This window comes from Balaenoptera borealis, assembly GCF_965194805.1.
Source record: "Balaenoptera borealis genome assembly, chromosome: 11".
Taxonomy (NCBI): Eukaryota; Metazoa; Chordata; class Mammalia; order Artiodactyla; family Balaenopteridae; genus Balaenoptera; species Balaenoptera borealis.
Window position 1 is genome coordinate 98,795,019 of NC_138868.1, and position 18,512 is coordinate 98,813,530.

At 53.0% G+C, this 18,512-nt stretch overlaps 2 protein-coding genes across 6 annotated transcripts in view; one reads left to right on the forward strand and one right to left on the reverse strand.

The window, feature by feature from the left end:
• The window catches only part of CBL (Cbl proto-oncogene), an 89,628-nt gene extending 80,626 nt beyond the window's left edge, over window positions 1-9,002 (forward strand). For all 3 annotated transcript variants that reach the window (XM_082342749.1, XM_082342751.1, XM_082342750.1), the window contains one exon: window positions 613-9,002. In XM_082342749.1, coding sequence (XP_082198875.1) covers window positions 613-881 — 269 coding nt within the window. In that variant the 3' untranslated portion in view covers window positions 882-9,002. The remainder of the gene's footprint in view (window positions 1-612) is intronic.
• A 378-nt stretch (window positions 9,003-9,380) lies between these two features.
• MCAM (melanoma cell adhesion molecule) lies at window positions 9,381-17,380 on the reverse strand. 3 transcript variants are annotated; one of them, XM_082342753.1, is made up of 16 exons: window positions 17,237-17,380; window positions 15,298-15,422; window positions 14,993-15,200; window positions 14,837-14,907; window positions 14,654-14,741; window positions 13,402-13,581; window positions 13,192-13,313; window positions 12,945-13,107; window positions 12,731-12,849; window positions 12,503-12,644; window positions 12,215-12,336; window positions 11,965-12,106; window positions 11,797-11,868; window positions 11,425-11,572; window positions 10,984-11,101; window positions 9,381-10,504 (listed from the first exon to the last, which is right to left on the reverse strand). In XM_082342753.1, the coding sequence occupies exons 1-16, from the start codon at window positions 17,301-17,303 to the stop codon at window positions 10,475-10,477; spliced, it is 1,917 nt and encodes a 638-aa protein (XP_082198879.1). In that variant the 5' UTR covers window positions 17,304-17,380; the 3' UTR covers window positions 9,381-10,474. The 3 variants fall into 3 exon arrangements, with proteins under 3 accessions (XP_082198879.1, XP_082198880.1, XP_082198878.1); XM_082342754.1 differs by lacking the exon at window positions 10,984-11,101; XM_082342752.1 differs by lacking the exon at window positions 9,381-10,504 and having other exon boundaries at window positions 10,810-11,101.
• Window positions 17,381-18,512: the final 1,132 nt, after the last annotated feature.

Sequence of the window (18,512 nt, forward strand, 5' to 3'; positions counted from 1 at the left end):
CACACTGAGTAGGCCTGGAGCCAGCCCGCATTTGAGCCTTGACTGTTAAGGACTGTTCTTCTTGCACCTGTGGCCGCCTGGGAGGGCAGCAGCCAGAGTTGCTGTCGCTTTAGAAATGGAAGACAGCCTTCAGGACAGCTGGTGAAAAAGATACATGGCATCCAGTTGCCCAAACAGGCGGTGATCCCCACCCACCCAACCTTGTTTAATGCTTCTTCGCTGCAACCTAGGCTTATTTCTGTTTCCTTATTTGTATAGGGAGAAGTTTAGTGTCTTCTCTGGACCCTCAGAAGTGTTTTTTAACTAATTCAGGCAATGATGTGTGTGAAAACTTGGTGCTCAGTGTAAAGCGTGGTGCAGGTGCAGGCGTCCTGTGTGCAGGGCAGCGTGGTCCGTGTCGGTAGGACAGGCGCGTTGTGTCTTTAGAAGGTTGTTGTGCTGCGAGGGCAAGAGGCTGTAGACAGAAGCCCTTGGAACTGTAAAACCCTGCCTTGTGACCGCACGTGTACCTGACGGACAGTAGGTCCATAATGCCTCGTATGAGCACATTGTTCTTAGATGAGGATTCCTGCCCCGCCCCGATTTGCAAACATTCTTTCCTATTTCTTCCAGACTTCACTGAGGCTTCCCAAGTTCCTGAGAGGCCCCCCAAACCGTTCCCTCGGAGAATCAACTCTGAACGAAAAGCAGGTAGCTGTCAGCAAGGCACCGCCGCCACCGCACCGCAGCTCTCCAGCGAGATTGAGAGCCTCATGAGTCAGGGGTACTCCTACCAGGACATTCAGAAGGCCCTGGTCATTGCCCACAACAATATTGAAATGGCCAAAAACATCCTCCGGGAATTTGTTTCTATTTCTTCTCCCGCCCATGTAGCCACCTAGCACACCCTCTGCGTGCCGCAGCTTAGAGGACCGAGGAGCCGGGAGCTCTTGCTCGAGTAGCACCTAAAAGGGCAGAGAGGTTCCTTTGGAGACTTCACAATGAGGTCTTGCCCTGTGTGGGATATCACATCTGTGGTTCCAAGATTTCAAAGCAGTGGAATGAGAATGGAGCAGCTAGGATGTTTTATTATTTTATTTGTTTTGAGAGTGCATTTGAAGGTGTCCTTCAGTCCCTCCCCACTTGGAGAGAGTGTGGATTTTTATTAAATGGTAGCCTACCTGGGGAACGGTCCAGAAAGCAGTAGGAGAAGCACTGTGCTGTAAATCCTAATTGAGGACTTAAGACTTTCTTAGGTTAAGGATGTGGTCGTGTACGTCCTGTCTGTCTGTCTGTCTGTCTGTGGTTGTGTGTGTCCTGTGATTATAAGATTTACCTGCTGTGTGTGTTAATCCCAGGCAGGGAATTAGCACAAGAGGTTTAAGAAGGAACCTTAAAGACTTCCATCAACTGTGGTTTTATACCCAACCCCAGTGTGTATTACAACTCCAACACTCCCCTTTGGCTTGGATTATCATGTGCATAGCTGAAGTCTTGTATTTTTAGAACACCCTCCCTCTGTCCTTTCCTCAGTCTCCTCCTCCCTCCTCCTCCTTGGTGTCTGTCATTGGCAGTGGGCTTGCTATGACCAGCCTTACTGAAGCCGAGCAGCCTATAGGATGTTCTTTATTGTGTGTGATGGTGTTGATTTGTTTGGTAGATAGGTGGGAAAAAAGTACTGTCGCTCTATCATTATGGTCCTGTTTGATACTCGCAGCGAACACTGGTCACTCCAAAGCACTGTTTCTATAGGAACATTGAGTCTGTTTTCAAAAAGGTGTTTTAATTATCCTAATTACGTAGTGACTGATTTGAGATAGAGGCCTTCAGATACATTCCACGCCCTCCCCAGAAAATAGTCTGTGGGAGTCAGTTGCCTTGGTGCCAGCTGTGTGTTCTAATGTAGGTCACGAGGTTTTCTACTTAATGGGAAGGGAAAACATTTGTTTCCAGCATGGCTTTCTGGCCCAAATACCATGAAGCTCTTAGGAAGCTCCATTCACATGCTCTTTACCTTGTTGTACATAAAATGCACAAAACAGACAATAAAGATTTATCTCTTCAGTTTTTCTTCCCAGTGAATTTCAGCTTATATGGGTGTCTCCCTTTGAATATGAGCCAGGTTGTATTTTCAGAGATGATTTTTTTCTTTGCCCTTTAAGGAATGGGGGGAATACCACCCATGGTAGCACGGCATTCTGCTGATAATTAGCACCAACCCTACCTTGGTGCCACCCTTGCTTTTCTCTTGTGCCTATGGCTTTGGGAATGTAGCATTTCCTTCTTCCTTTCCTTCCCCTTTCTTCTTCACGTTAGGTCCTATGTACTCTTTAGTGACTGCATTCCCCACAGTAATTAGACATCACTGGGTGTAATAAATGACTTTACTGCAGGCAGACAACATGTGAAAAGCCCTGCAGCTTGTGCCATTGCCAGTTTGTAAAGAAGACTCAGAGTCTTGTGTGGGGTACCGTTGGTACGTTCCTGCAGATACTGCCAAGGCACCACTTGAGTTCAGTTAGTTCTCTGGCCAGAGCCTCTTACTGACTTCCCTAGCAGGGTGTAACCTTCCTCCGTGTCAGAAGCAAGCCTCCTCTTTGATAAATCTACCTTCCTCACAACCTAAATCATGGTTTTGTCATGAGATCCAAAGAGAAATGACTCTCCTTACACCTGTTTTCTTTCCCATCTTGTCGTCTTTGGACCTAAAACTTTATCTAACTCTTCTCTTGGCTTTCAGCTACTCCTAGGTCTTTTGATTTTCTCCTCTTGCCTCAGAGCCATGTGTATTCCCAGAGGAGATAGTTCAAGGCTTTTTGCTGACTTGCTGTGGTTACCCAGTGTCTCCTCTACATGGCAGAAAATGATACAGCCCCCAACGGGTGCAGGAAGGCCTGAATCGCGATGCAGAGGGCAGAGGAAAGCGGCAGAGAGTAGGAAACAGTAACTAGCATCTCGTTCTCAAAGCCAGCGTAGTGTTTCACTTGTGGTAGCATTCAGTTTTGCACTTTGTTTAGATGTTGAAGGCCTAGACAGAGAACTAGAGAAAATGGCAGCAGTTTGCATACCTCTCCACACTGGAATTTTTCCTTGTCTGTAGATACTACCCATAGTCTGAAGCTCTATCAAGAGAACAAAGCACTGGTTCTGCATATCTTTTGCCTTTTCAGAGTGCATCCCAAATCTTCTTTGAAGATTATGTCCTTACTTACATAGGCTAAAGGCAGGTTCATCCTTTCTTTTCATAACTGAATACCCTTGAGGTTTGTCAGATCAGCCCCCAAACTAGGTTCCAGATCCCCGTGTTGAACGTGGGGATCTAGGTTGAACTAGGTGTGCACCATTGCATGGCTTGGTTCTTAGCTTGTCGGCCATGTATCTGCAGGTGTTCAGGGTCTTAGACCATTCTGTGAGGGGTTTTCTCTTTGGGTGCTCTGAGGTACGCCTGGGTCCATGCCTGAGATTGCCAGGTGAGGCTCAGGAAAGTTTTTGCATGGCTTTTGTTTTGAGGATATTTCCAAAACTTTAATTTCTTAAATTTTCCTTTGACTAAGGCACCAATAACCCATTCTTCGTCCTCCATTTGTATGGCAATTTTAAATTCTTTGGCTCTGCTCTGATTTTAACTAAAATTGCCCTTTCACAAGTGGGCTTTGAATTTCGCCGTTTTCGGCAAACACATCCCCTTTCCCGCTCTTAATTACAAATGGTTCCTCCTCTGTTACCTGTCAGGTAAGTAAGGTAAAAACCACTTTGATGTTTTCCTTTTTCTCAAGTGCACTAGGCTTTTCTGTTCCACCTGGTCTCCTGCTTCCCCATGTCTCCCTGGGTTGCTTTACGTAGCCTGCCTTGTTGCTGGGTGCCTGCTTTGCAGTACTGAATCAGCTGCACCTGCTGTACTCCTTCCATTAAAGTCAGGAGTTATCAAAGTGGAAAAACCCTGTGGGCTCAATGATATACCTCCCTTTAGGTAAATAATAGATTAGGCAGTTTATCGTCTCAGCATTTATGTGTTAATATTTATATAAATAGTGATATATACCTGTGGATGGCCATTCTCTTCCACTAGCTCTCTCTGTCCCCCAGTGCCACTCTACATATTCTGCCATTCTTCTGTTCTTTTGCTTCCTATACAGACTCTCAACACCAGGACCCAGGGTGTGGGATGGTACTATTAGTATCATTTAGCTGTTTTGTGGATTTTAAAAAAAAAAATTGGGGGATTGCTATTCCTCACACTTAAAATATTTATTTCCTCTATAGAAAGGTAAAATATATTTTGTGGTCCAATCAGCAATCTTACACATGAATTTTTGTATATTTGCTTGCAAAATAGGGACCAGCTATATGTTCTCTTAAACAAGATGTAGACCTTTTTGGGTGTGATCAGCCATGGTGTTAGTGCAGAATATTCTCCTACCTCACATCATGAAAGGCGGAGGGATATAGGCCCTCTTCCCAAACTGTAAGTCCCCCTTCTTGCTGTTGGCCTTTCTGACTCTGCAGTGACCACTGCCCGTGGAATAACGGTGTTCTGACCATTGGCTTGGCTCTAACATTGTGTTTGTTCATTCAGCAAGTGTTTATGAGTGATTACCATGAGCCTGTAAGCGTCAGCTCTGTGTTCTCCCCTGCCACCACATGGTGGTTTACTGATGTTGAGTGGTTGTACTTGGGCTGTCTAGCATGTGTATTTGGCCCTAAAATAGCCGTTCCCAATAAGATTGTGCAGGTTATATTCACAGTTATGTAGACATTTCCTTATAGAGCTGTCCTGGTTAAAAATCAGTTCAAGACACTCCCATTAACCCCTATTGTCTTCCTATAGCTTTGACAATGTCTGGGAGATTCCTCCATGTAAGTCTCATGGATACCCACCATTTATATGTGTTTAAGTAGAATCTGTTTGGTGGTAGGTTGGTGTGTTGGCTCAGAGTTGCACAATAGGGCAGTTAAATGTTTAAGTAAAGCATCTGCCTACAGACCCCTTTCCACTCTAGTGCCTTCCGTGATCTTTTTATTGAGCTGCCTGTACCTCTGATCCCCTTTATAAGGAAGTTTTCTTATCACCCTTCTGGGACCTCTCACCATCTCCCATTCTATGTGGAACTTGTTTTCCAATCCTTCAACAACCTTTCAGCTAATCCTATGTCTTAGAAGGGCTGAAGGTGTGCGAGAGGGATGGGCACCTGTTTCTGGGTCCTGATCTTCAACCAGTTGTTTGGTCTCCCAAGAGCCAGGCAGTAACATAGGTTGAACTCAGTCAGTTCTCAAAAATGTCAGCCTGTATCTCTAGGGGTACGGAGCTTAGAGACCGTAGAACTTAGTATGAGAGTCAACACGTTATTATCCTCCTAGACTTTCAGGCCCTAGAAATTCTATCTCAAGTATTCTCAGTTGGCATAAAGCATTACTATTACTACTTTGATCTCAGTCTACATTAGCAGTCTCTCTTTAGAAATGCGTGTAGCCATTTAATGCATGGAGATGGGTGCATAGTGGAAGAGGGCCAGGGCTGTATCTTTGACCGTCCTGTTGAGCAGTCCTTTGGATGCAAGAAACAGAAGTATTCAAGCAGAAGAAAGGAGGGAATCATAAGGATGCAGGGTATTTCCCACAACCCAGGATAAGCGGTACAGTTGATTCTGCGTGGAGCTGAGAAACTTTGCAGCTAGTCCTTTCTCCTGCTCGTCGGTCTGTTTGTCGGTATGCATGGCCCCAAAATAGGCACCCCAGTCCTCACGACCCCCAGCTCACCATTAAATGGGATCACCGTTTTAACAGATTCCCAGCACCTCTTGGTTCATATTCTCAAGAAAGACTATGATCGGCCCAGCACATTGATCAGGTATCGACCCCCGACTTTGCCGCACAAGGCAGCAGCGGCATGCTGCTTCAGATGGGAGGTAGGGGCAGGGGGAGGTTCTCAGGGAGGAGGCGATAGATACCCTAAAATGCTTTACTCTAGTAGTAAAACTTACCATACTGCTTTTTTGAGAGTGGAAAGGCAGGCATGGGACTATGTCTGGGACTTGGAGGAAATGCTTAGGTTAAAGTTAATTTAGGTTACTGTCTTCTTTGTTTCTTTATTTCCTGTTTTTCTTCCCTTTATGAGTCTTGGCATCCAAGATTTCTTACCTCCCTCTTTAGGACAAGTTTCTCCTGTTCCGGAGCTAGTCTTTTCTTAGGTGACATTTCTTAGCCTTCATTCAGTCTCAGGTTTCTAGCCTTCTTTGATTTCATTTAGAGAGCGGATCACAAATCCACTATAGCCCCTACCCATGGACTTCTGGGCTCTCTTTAGGTTTTAGTGCTGAGAACATGCTCATTCTATGGGCCCGTGGCCTGCCTCCCTCCACGCCCCCCTCCCCACCCTTTTATCTGGTCTTTCCTCTATGAGGGGAGCTCTGCAGTAATATTCTTAGGCAGGCCTTCCGAGGTACCTCAGAAACTACTTTGCCAGTAAGAATTTACAAAGTTGGGACAGTTGCCAGGATATAAATTAGGTATAGATTCCAATTTGGAGAGACATTTTACTGAGAGCTCTTTAGGCAGGATGCATTTGCCCTCCCTGTCCAGTTGCTTCCTTTGTCGTCCTATAGTAAAAGCCTTTATTTTTTGGTTTTTTAAAACTGTGCTTCCGCTTGCCTGAATCTTTTGATCTTTCTTATCTCATCCGGGAGCCTGTCCTGTGTTATTAAGGCATTTCATAATTACTTATAACTTTTTTAAACTACTGGAGTCATTTGATGTACACAGAAGTAACCTAATAATCCAAAGATATACACTGAGGCCCGTGATGAAGGCTGGGGCCTGTGTGTTTGAAATTCCCTTCTAGGCGCCAGAATTAAGGGGCAGAGGGACAGCAGCGCCACTCGCCTTCACAGAGTTCCAGGAAATCTGGGTTGGTTTCAAAGGCGAGCACCAGTTTTTCTTGGTTCCAGAAAGTAAGCCGGGCGTAAGCGGGGGAAATCGGGGTGGGGAGAGCGAGGCCTGCCTGGAGGCTCCCTCGCAGTTGGCTAGAGAGCATGGTGCCAGGGGGCCGGCTGTTGACGAACAACTGTTTGGAGATCTCGCTGCCCCTTCCCTTGTTCAGTGCTTGGGAAGAATGTGGCTGACCACTCGCTGTGTTTGTAGAGAGCAGAGGCTGAAAGTGAACCTCAGGCCTCCTACCGATTTGGCAGAGGAACAAATCAGAGTTCTGAGTGCCCGGCCCCATATTCTCATTCAGTCCCCACAGTGAATGTGCGAGGCGCCCTCCCGCAGTTCTCCTTCTACCCCTGGGCCAGTTCGGGAGGCCAGAGGAGTACTGGTCCGTACGTGCTCTCTGAGCCTCCTCGGGCCTTGCGCTGCCTCCTGCTGAAGCCCTGAAGTGGGGTGTGCAGTGTGCCCACGCCCGGCACTCTGACATGGGTGCTGATGTGCCCTTTGTGTCAGTTCCCTCCGCCCTGTCTACCTCTGACCCTGTCCTGGGTGAGGCTGGCCATGCTTATGGCTGTCTGGAAACCGAAGAGGCAGAGAACTGCTTACAAATCTGTAGACCACGTGTTTTCTCTTCCTTGGCTTCTTCCTTCTGCTGCCTGGGTGAGTGAGCCGTGCCCGTGAGAGTGGATGCCTCCTCTCCTGACCTGCCCTTCTCAGCATTGTTTTAGCGTCTTGGCCTTGACCTCCTGCTGAAACGTGTGGTAGGGGTGTGGCAGCTATGAGGTACCTCCTACATCTGCTTCCTGGCTGTGGTGACTTGGGATTTTTAACCTTATATATCTTTTTTTTCCTTTATTCAAAACAAAACAATTTTTAGCACACTGAAAAAAAAAAAAAAAAGCCAAACATTTTGTGCCTTTCTAAGGCAGCACTGTATCCCAGGCTGCATTTTAGGACTTAATATGGAAATACCGGAGTCTTAGCTCCTCTACCTTGAGTGTCATTAGTCCCTCCGGTCTAGGGGAGAGGAAGTGCTCCGTGCGGCTGGGGAGATGGCCCCCAGGTGCAGCGTGTCCGCGGTCCCTTTTCCCTGCCACGGTGCTTAGTTGGAAGGAATGAGCATTGTATCCTGGGATCATTTGGTTGGTTCCAGTCAGAATCTTAGTTATCAGGTTGAATGTTCTGTGTTCAGCAGGAAGAGACAGAACATTCCACGATTTCCAGGCATACTCTGGACCATTTCAAGTGACCCAGCCTCCTGATCCTATTAATGACCCAACTTCATGGAACAGTGTAGGGTGGACCCTCCCGAAAAGAGGAGGTTGTTTGGTTGTTCGTTTTGTCTTGCCTTTTTGCTGGGTCCTGAACTGGCCTAGACCTCCTGCCTCTCCCTTAGACTTGGCTTTCCTTTCATTTGAAAACTTCAGGCATAGAGCATTAAGCCACTAGTGCCCTCTGCAGGGGCGAGTTTTCCCCTGGGAAGGGCAGCAAGGACCACGCACCGGAACAGAAGCCTGTCCTCAGTATTGTGGCCACTGTAGGTTTCGACCAAAAAAAACAGTTTTCTGTATGATGACATTTTACTTATCTCTTTTCCTTTTCTCAGTTCTTCCCTGCCTTTAACTAATAGAGAATTGGGAGATAGAAACAATTCTTTTCAAAGTCCTCCTTATTCAGATTTTGACATTCTTGGCCTGGGTGGGGCTGGAGAGAACTTGATACTTTTCTCCAGAGTGAAGAGTCCCATTTGTATATCAGTGTTAAAAATAAAACAAAATGAAAACTTAGATGAGATTTTTGTGGACTATTTTAAAAATGTGTCATTAATATAAAAAAATTATATTAGCAGTATTTAATCATTCTCACCTGTAAAGAATAAAACAGAAGGTAAATATTCTTACAGAGAATAGCAGAGCTTTAAGATTCATTTTCATTTTAAGTCCGTTTTGTTTTGCCAGTGTATTAATGTTTAGAGGTTCTGTTATACTAATGTTATTTATTAATTTTTTTCATTTCCATACACAGTTAACTAAAGAGCTTTTTCAGGCACCCATGTCTGTAAAAAAATATTTTTAAATAAAGTTTCTTTTGTTGTAGCAGACCCGAGTTCTTGGTCATTTGTGGGTTAGGGAGTGATATATTGGGGAGCTATAGGGCCAGATGCCTAGTCGTACCAATTCATCAGCAGAAGTCTGTTTTGCTACCTTGAGGGCAGTCTCAGTGACAGGAGAGGGGCAACAGCTCCTTGCCAACAGCTCACCAGGCTCTGCAAGCTGCCTAGATAGAGCGGGGCAGCTTTGCTGCTGAGTAGGTTGACGATCCCCTGAGTTAGAGCTTGAGCCCTCTGCTCAGAAGCAGAGGTAACCCCTGGTCCCTGCTCCCAACTGCAAAGGGTTTTGTGTTCCTTTTGGTGCAGTTCCAATTCTGGAGGCCCCAGGCTGCTGTGGTACCCATGATGAATAAAAAACAGTATAAGATTTCTGGGACAATTAAGCTTTATTTTTCATATATATATACACATATATAAAAAGGAAACAATTTGCAAATTTACAACCTAACAAAACCATATATATATATACACACACACGTGCACACAGACACACGCAGAGACACATGCATACCCCAAAGCTCTAGCCAGGCCTGTTTCTCATCTCCAAGTACCATTCTCCCATTAGGGCCTTTCTTCTAAGGTCTAGGCCCATTAGCTCAGGCTGTAGAAGTCTGGTGCTAATATAACTTTATAGCCTTAACCCTCGTAAAGGACAGGCTGGACCTCATCTCCAACCCCTACCCCCAGCATTCAGTCTTACGTGATTCCTTGAGAGGGTAGGGGAGCCAAATGAATGCGGGGGCTCGGGCCCAATCGCCTTAACTCTGGAAAGCGGCGCCCAGCTTCCTTACTGCAGGGACAATGAGATATACCCAGGATACCTTTTAAGGAACGACACCAGGTCCTGACTTCTGCCTAGAGAAAGAAAAGAGTGTCGCAAAAGGGACTCCAGAGGCAGGCAGGCAGGCAGGCAACTGCTTCTAGACACTGCTGGGGTCTCTCCAGAACTGGTGTGAGCAACGTACTTCACCAGCAGAGAGAGGCCTGGGCTCACTGCATCCTTACTTCAGTGATACAGCTGAATTATGAAGCCAGCCCTGGAGCAGTGGAGCAGGAAATCAGCTCAAGATAAATAGGCTACCTAATTCGGCTGCTGGTAGAAGACAGGTATTTACATCCATAATATGTGTAAAGAGAAAACAAGTTCTGCACGAAACTCTCCTATGTGCTTCTGGGATACCGAGGCCCCCTCCTTGGCATGAGCATCACTCAACAAATTGAGACAGTGGTGGACAGGTCCCTGAAGAGGGGGCCTCCAGGGCCACGTGAGGTCCTTCTCAGGGCAGCTCTGGTCCTAGCCCATGTGCCCTCTGAAATGGGGTCTGCAGGTGAGCTGGAGGGGGATCTTCTCTGTAGTCCACTTTAGAGGCTTTGGTGACCATCCTGAGTGCTGGGGAGGAAGGTGAGCAGGGAACAGGAAATGTTCCAGGCAGGGGAGGGAGCGCTGTGTGGTTCGGTGGGCTAGTGCCTCAGATCGATGTATTTCTCTCCCTAAAGTGGGTGAAGAGCAGAAGTGAGGGGGGTGTTCGGAGACACTGACCAGGGTTTAGGCTGTGAGCGCTAAAAGAGAGGCGGGACCGAAGCCACAGCTGATGAACTAGGTGCAGCCGCCTGGAGGGAAGAAGCCGGGGAGGGGGTGGGGATGGCAAGGCGGGGAATAAGAGATGAGGCCCCCGAATTGCACTGGGCCACACTTCACACCTAGTGACGTGAGCCGCCAGCGCTGTTCAGGAAATGGTGATGGGACGGGGTCTTGCTCTCAGTCCTGGCAGCTACCCTCTCTCAGGGTCCCTCAGCCACCTGCCTGGCCCTACTGTCTGTGCGTGGTGTTAGGAAGGGGAGATGGGGCCGGCTCCCCATCTCCAACAGGGAAGGAGGAAGGATAAAGTTAGTGTTCAGCAACCGCCAGCCCCTGCCGCTCCCAGTGCCTGAAGATGTGTCAGGCTCTGGCCACAGGAACTGCCTCCTACCTGGTCTCCTGGAGCCCTCTTGTCACCGTTGCTGCCCTGAAGGAGGCCCATCTCTTCTGGGAGCTTATCTGACTTAACTTCAACTACAAATTCGCCCTTACGAGACGGGGGCAGCGTGCTGGGAGGAGGGAGGGAGGCAAGAGGTTGGCAACTCGGGGGCAAGGGAAGGGGGGCTGTTGGCAGGGACGTGGGACTGGGTACTGAAGGGCTCTTAGGTGCTCTGGGCCGGCTCAGGGAAGGGCAACAGGGGTGAGAGGGAGGAGGTGTGGTGGATGGAAACTGGGTAGTGGCGGTGAAGCGGGGAGCGCTCAGACCCAGGGTCCCCCTCCTGCTCCTAACGGCTGAGTGGGCACAGGGGCCAGCAGGGGAACATCCCTGAGGAGGCAACAAGCTGGCAGCGTGAGATGGGGTGGGGTGTGGGGTGCCAGGTGCTGTGCTTACATCTCTTGTTTGCCTGACCGTCCGCACGGCAGCTTGCCCTTCTTGTAGAAGAAATAGAGGACAGCGCCCAGCACAGCCAGGACCAGGACACACACGGTCACGGCCACGATGACCACACCCTTGCTTTCGGGCTCTGTCAGCTTTTTCTCTGTCCCAAAAAGACACCCCGAGTCACTCCCTGCCCCAGGCTGCCATGTTACCGTCGCGGCCCCGCCCAGCCCAGGGCTGATGGAAGATGGGCCACTGATCGCTCTTCTTGACAGGGCTGCCCTGGGCTCCCGGTCAGGGCAGAACGAGGCTGCCCTGGGCTCCCGGTCAGGGCAGAACGAGGCTGCCCTGGCACAGCCCTGCTCCCGGTCCAGCCCGGCTCACCTGTGGAGGTGCTGTTGGCTCTGGCATAGGGACTGACGGTGGAGGTGCTGAGGCTAGTGGTTCTGTTGGAATCTGGGGTGAAAGAGGTTAAACGGATGAGGGGGGTGGGATAGGAACGTGCCCTGCTTGGGCTTGCCCCCGCCCCACTCTGCAGGACCAAGCCCTTACCCAGCTCCAGGATAATGACAGTGGTGTTTCTGCCCAGGGAGTTGGAGGCCACGCACTCAGCACCTGTCTCCAACAGCTCTGGGGTCACAAGGACATTCAGGACGCTCAGGACACTCTGCGGATCTTGGTCCTGTTCACTGGCCTACAAGGAAGGAGACGCGGTTCAGGGGTGGGGAGGACGCCGGGTCGTGGCAGCAGAGCCCGCACAGGGATGGATGAGAGCCTGGGAGGCTGCCGTGTGCCTGCTCACCGTGCCGTCGACGCTCCAGACGATGCTGGGCCGAGGATGCCCTGATGCTTCACAGGACAGATTCAGCACTGAGTTCTCCTTCACCCACATCTTCCTCTCCCTTAGCGCCATCCACGGGGGCCCTGTGGGAGGGCGGGGAAGGGTGAGACAGCAAACTCTGCCAGCCTGCCACCCCCTCCCCACCAGAGCCCCCCAGGGCAGCGGGTGGCTTTGGGTCCCCGAAGAGCTTGAAACCACCCAACTCAAGGTGGCTTCAAGGGGCCGCCTGATCTCTGCCTAGGGCCTCACCGAAAACGGCCACGTTGACGAGCTGGGTGCGGTTCAGGCCGGGAACGCTGGGCACAGATGCCACGCAGCGGTAGCCTCCCCCTGCCTCCCGTTTCAGGTTGCGTAATTGGAGCACAGGCCCCTTTGCCAACACCTTGCCTGTCTTGGGTGAGAGATGGGTCAGAGGTCACTCCTAGGCCCGCCCACCCCACAGCCCCTTGCCCCGGAGACCTGAGCCCACCTGGGTACCTTTTCTCTCAGCCACTGGAACTCAAGGTCCTGGTTACTCTCTGCCTCACAGGTCAGGGTGAGGCTGCTGCCCTCCTGGCTCTCGGGGGCTGCGGGGCTCACCCGGACTTCAGACACATCTGGGGACGCAGCAGTCGTGTCAGGCAGGACAGGGCAGGGCAAATTCCCTCTCACCCCAGCCTGGTCCCCCTGTCCTGGGCCCCCAGCCCCTCACAGTTCACCACCAGCTCCTGTTGGTCGCTCAGCAGCGATGCCGTGGTTTCCAAGTCCAGGCCCTGACATTCGTAGAGGCCGCTATGCTCCTTCTGGGCGGGCTCCAAGACCAGGACCCCGTTGTCATCGGTCCTCTCTTCCTCCATCTCCCTGGTGCGGAGGTTCTGGGAGAGGACAAAGGCGTGATGAGAGTGCACCTCCAGCCACTCCTGCATGCCCACCTGCACCCAGAGCAGAGGCCCCCGCACCTGCTTGCTGATGCTGAAGTGGGGCGGGGGGTTGCCATCAGCCAAACACCTGATTTCCACGCGGTCCCCCTCCTTCAGCATCCCCTCAGGCTCCACTTCCAGCCACACTCTCTCTGCCGGGTCTGCACAGGCAAAGGGGGCAGCTCTCAGCCCAAGAGCCAGCAGGGCTCTCTGCCAGGCCCAGCCCTGCTGCGAGGGGTCGGTACTCACAGAAAACAGGGACAGTGACCTCCCTAGATTCCTTCATGTGGTTCCCACTGGGCAGCCGATAGCTGAGCTCGCAGTAAAACTGGGCATCTTTGTCCTCCTTGGTCAGCTGTGCCTTCAGAACGCTCCTCAAGGTGTACAGACCACTCGACTCCACGATCTGGGATGACTGGATGTGGACCCCTGGGCAGGGAGGAAGGGGCGAAGGGCTCGGCCTCAGCCTCAGCTCCGCCTCCAACCCCACCCTATGATCTCCTGGGTCGGGGGAATGGCAGGGGAGCCCCTGTAAAGGGCCAGGTACCAATGCCAGCTGCGGCCCTTCAACCCAGCAGTTTCCTGCTCGAAATCTACCCTAGACAAACACACATAGGCACACATACAAGGATGTGTGCAAATACTGCTGCAGGGATTTTAAAAAAAGGAAATGAGAAAACACTCTGGACATCCACTAATGGGAATGAATGGTTAGCTAGACTATATTATATACACCGTGCGAAATGCCGGCAGTAGGTAAACGATCAGGTAGACCTAAATAGAGTGACCTGGAAAGATTTCCAAGACTTGTTGTCAAAAGGAAACAAGGTTGTGTAACAATGTGTAGCGCACAGTGCCATTCAGATCAGGGTTTCTCGACCTCAGCACCACTGACGTTTGGGGCTGGATATGCCCTGTGCCCTGTAGGATGTTTACAGCATCCCTGGCCTCTACCCCCTAGACGCCAGTAGCACCTATCCATTTGTGACAACCAAAAACATTTCCAGACACTGCCAAGTGTTCCGGAGGGGAGCAAAATCACCCCTAGCTGAGAACCACTGATTTAGATAATTAAAAAAAAAAAAGCCTATATAGTCCTAGATATATTTACATGTGTGAGTAAGTACCTAGAAGTTGGCTTGAAATCAAGGCTTGTATCAGTGTGAATACATACACACTGATAGCAGAGCTATTTCTGGGAGTGGGTCTGGGGCAGGCAGGAAATTTTCCTTCTAGATTTTCCATAGTTTGAATTCTTATGAGAATATTTTCAAGGATCACTTGTGTACTTAAAAAAAAAGTAAAATAGGGACTTCCCTGGTGGTCCAGTGGTTAAGACTCTGCGCTCCCAATGCAGGGGGCACGGGTTCGATCCCTGGTCGGGGAACTAAGATCCCGCATGCTGCATGGTGTAGCCAAAAAAAAAAAGTAAAATAAAATGCAAGGTGGTCCCCATATTGTGCCACAAGCATGACTTTTAAGGGTAGAGAGGACGACTTACGGTTCTTCTCCTCCTTCAGGGACTGGCTGTTCTTGTACCAGGTGACTTGAGGAAGGGGGTACCCATTCCTCCCCACACAGGTGGCGACCTAAGGAGGACAGGGTGTGAGTCTCCCTGCCTCTGCGACCCCGCCAAGCCCACCTTAGCTCCTGCCTACCCGCTGGCCACCCCGGCAGATCTCACCTCCTCAGGCTCCTCACTGTTCACAGAAATGCCCAAGGCATTGACCTGGATGACTGGCTCCTCCGGGGCTTCTACAAGGGAGAGAAATGGGGAGGGGCATGGGACCACCACTTCCGATGCCCCACGCTGCCCACAAGGCACGGACAGGGCACTCACTGTAGACACGGAGCTGGATGCGGTGGCCCTGGGACCGAGGGCGCTTGCCCTGGCACAGGAAGATGCGCTCGTCGTGGGGGGTGATGCCTGTTAGGGCCAGAGTAGTCCCTTTGTCCTGGAGGCTGAGCCGATTCTGGTACTCCCCAGGTTCGCTCTGGCCCTGGCCCTGACTCACGCGGAAGATGAGTGTTGGCTTCTCCTTGTGGACCTAAGGGGAGGTGGCAGGGAGAAGGTGAGCGTCCTGGGGCTACATGAAGGCCAGAGCCTCCCGCCCCTGCTGCCCTCTCTGGGGCCCAAGCACTCACAGAAAACCAGTCCGCGTGGCTGAAGTTGCCCTGGGAGTGGGAGGGGCCACATTTCAGAAGGGCCGTGCCGCCCACTTCCACCTCCACCACCTCCGGCTGGGGCCGCTCAGCCTCTCCAGGCACACCTGGCGGGGAGGGGGTGGGGGAGGAGCAGTGTCAGTTCCAGCTGCTCTCCGTGCCCTCCACTCACACCCGCTGGCTGCAGCTGCTCTTCCTGCCACTTCGAGGGTCTGAAGGGCACTGTCCTCTCCTACCCCTCAACCACTCTTTACCCCCCAACCCTGGGCCAGCCCTCTCCCGGTTCAAGGGAGTTGGGGATGGACATTTCTGGTCACTGGAGCAGAGACCCTGAGCACCAGGAACCTCCCAGATGAGGCTGGCAGAGGGGCAACCCAGGCTGTGGGCCAAGAGGAAGGCCCCTTTCCTTCCAGGCTCCCTCCTCTCCGGGTGAGCTCAGAGTGTGGGAATGCAAGGCATGTGCCAGGCCGGGGCACACAGGCCCTTTTTGTCCCCACACCCAGAGGAAGACATCTCTACCCTTTGACCCCCCAAACCCCCTCCCCAAATCCCCCATAAAACCCAAAGGGCAACCCTGGCCAGGAGGCCCTTATTTCATACTCCTTAAGCAGCACCGCCGTGAACATCCCACACTCTCAGGGGACCCCATCCTGGGAGTCTTGTGAGCATGGAGGGCTCAGAGTCATGGAGGGGGCCAGAATCTCTCCCCGGGGTCAGGGCAGGGGTCAGGGCAAGGGCCAGGCAGTGGGCAGGAGTGACGTCAGTGGTGCTAGTGTGCTGCCCGCCCTGCGTGGGGGTGGTGTCACTCCATACCATCTGGCTGGACTCGGGTGCCTGGTGGTTGCCCTGGGCTGGCTCCCAGATAACAAGGGCAGATGGAGTGGTCTTCAACCCAGAGCAAAAACTTCATATCCCTGACTCCGTTTCCCCAGAGCTAGAAGAGCAGGGCCGGGTGGGGCTGGACCTTCTGCAGCGGGTGGAGCCCGATTTAGCCCTTTCCCCAGAAGGGATTGGAAGGCAGCAGCCAAGGGTACCCCAGGGACACCGTCGGCATGGGCACGAGGCCATCGAGTTGGGTATTGCCTAGACCTCCCCTTCGCCAGCCAGGCAGCGGTTGAAGCCCGGGAAAGGGAGCCAAGAGAAACAAGAGACACCGTTGCGGGCCATACAAGGGCAGCGTGAACCCGGGAGCGCCAGGCTCCTAGGCAGTTCCAGAGAAAAACTCCGAGGTGCAGGGGCGCATTTGCCACCTGAACGTGGTCCCATTCCGGGAGGTGTAACAAGTCTGGGGCGCTTCCACTCTGGGAATCCTCGATCCCTCGTCCCTGCCACCTGTGATCCCGTCACCCGGGTAGGCGCGAGGCGACCCACACCGCCCTCCAGTCTTTGCCAACGCCCTGCCGGGGCGGGAGCCGCCGTTCCTCCCCATCTCGCTCACCTCCAGCCTGGCTCGAAGCCCAGGCGGGAGAGGGAGGGGTCGGCGCACCCCTCCAGCTAAGAAAGCTCCCTTTCCCAGCAACAGGCGGGCGCGGGATTCAGGATTTGGGGATGCGCTGTAGAGGCGCCTCCCGCCAAGGCTCCAATCACGGGCCCCTCAGAGAAAGCACCTGAGGAAACGCTCTCACCAGCGGCCCAAGGGACTCGGCTCCACCCCTTCCCGCTCCAGGCAGCAGCCCCCTCCCCGCCTCCCCAGTTCTGCCCCCGGGCTGGTCTGGAATAGAGGCTGCAAACTGGCTGCAAAGAAGAGTTGCACGCGCGCAACGCGCCGGGTGCCTGGGACCCGGAGAAGAGGAGCGCACGACGCAGCGCAAAGCCCCGGCCGCCGCCGCTATGCCAGCTCTCCTCCCGGGCACGCTCCGCCGAAGACTGCCGGGCCGCGCCGTTGGGGGCGCGGGCCCACCCCCCCAGCGAGCTCACTCACCCGCGGCGCGGCGACAGCAGCAGCAGGCGGCGATCAGGAAGGCGCAGATGAGCCCGGACCGTCCCATGCTTCCCGGCCAGAGAGCGAGAGCCAAGTGAGGGAGCTCGCAGCTGCCGGGGGCTGACGTCAGGGGGGCGGGGGAGGGGGGCCAGAGCGCCGAGGCCGGCCCGCCACGCCCCGCGCAGCCCACCCCCCCACCCCCCCCCGCCCCGCGCGCCGCAGCCCTAGGGGGCGGGCCCGGCGCCGAGATGCCCGGAGCTGCGCCGCGGAGCCGCGCGGCGCGGGGGGGGGGGGGGGGGGTAGGCCGGAGCCTTCCTCCCAGCCCCCAGCTGGGGAACGGAGAGGGGGCGGTGACAGGTGTCTCCGGGCCGGACTGCCTGGCCGAGGCGGCAGCGAGGAGAAGCTGGCCTGGATGTCCGGAGTCCCGCCGGGTCAGACCCCCGCCGCGCTCACCCCTGCTCAGCCCCAGCCAGCCCGTGTAGCCCTGGGGGACCTCCCGGCGGGGCAGCCGCCGAGCAGGTTCTTGGCGTCCCTGATGGGGGCCTCCCTCCCATTTAGGCTCTTCTCCCCGCCTCCTCCTCCACCCCTTCGGACCCCTGCCACAGAGAAAATCAGGCTTCCCAGAACGATTGCACCACTGCAGCTACCGCCGGCCTGGCACTGCCCCCAAGCCTGGCAGTCCTGGCAGCTTTGAGGGAAGAACACTGAGCCGGGGCCCACAGACCCAGAGGTACCTGTACTGGGGAGTGGAGATGGTGTTCTAAGGACTGCCCCTTCAACCCCAGCTCCTGCAAGTCCGTCTTGGACTAGAGGAAGGAGGGAGGGGCTGAATTCATAGGCCCAAGGTTGTCACACTTGTCCAAGCCCAGATCTTGAGAATTCTGCTTCTGCCTTCTTCACTCATCGAGCCCGGCTTGGACTCACTTTCCTCTTGCCTGAATGAAGAAAAGAGGGGGAAGAAAGAGTTAACGGGTGCAAGGTCTCCAGCTTGACCCCCAGCACCCGTTGCTGTTCCTGAGGGTTGAAAGGACCCCCTGCAGCAGGGCTCCGCCCCCCTCCACCAAGCCCCCTAAGCTCACCTATGGCTTAGGGCTCAGCAGCTGGGGGTAGGGGTTTGGAGGAGGAATCAGAACTGACTTCAGGCTGCCCTGCCTGAGTGGGATCTGCCACACAGTGAGGCGAGGGGGACCCTGCAGCTCCTCTTATTCCCAAACCCTGGGTCTTCTGGCCTCTTGAACTAAGGCCCTGGCAAGTGAGACGGACTTGCCTCATAGAG

Excerpts from the sequence above, each read along its gene's own strand:
- MCAM (XM_082342752.1), bottom strand. The coding sequence starts at position 17,303 with ATGGGACGGTCCGGGCTCATCTGCGCCTTCCTGATCGCCGCCTGCTGC. Across the intron at positions 13,108-13,191 it reads ACTTCAGCATCAGCAAGCAG|AACCTCCGCACCAGGGAGAT; the intron begins GTGCGGGGGCCT and ends GTCCTCTCCCAG. Across the intron at positions 11,869-11,964 it reads TGTCATTATCCTGGAGCTGG|ATTCCAACAGAACCACTAGC; the intron begins GTAAGGGCTTGG and ends CTTTCACCCCAG.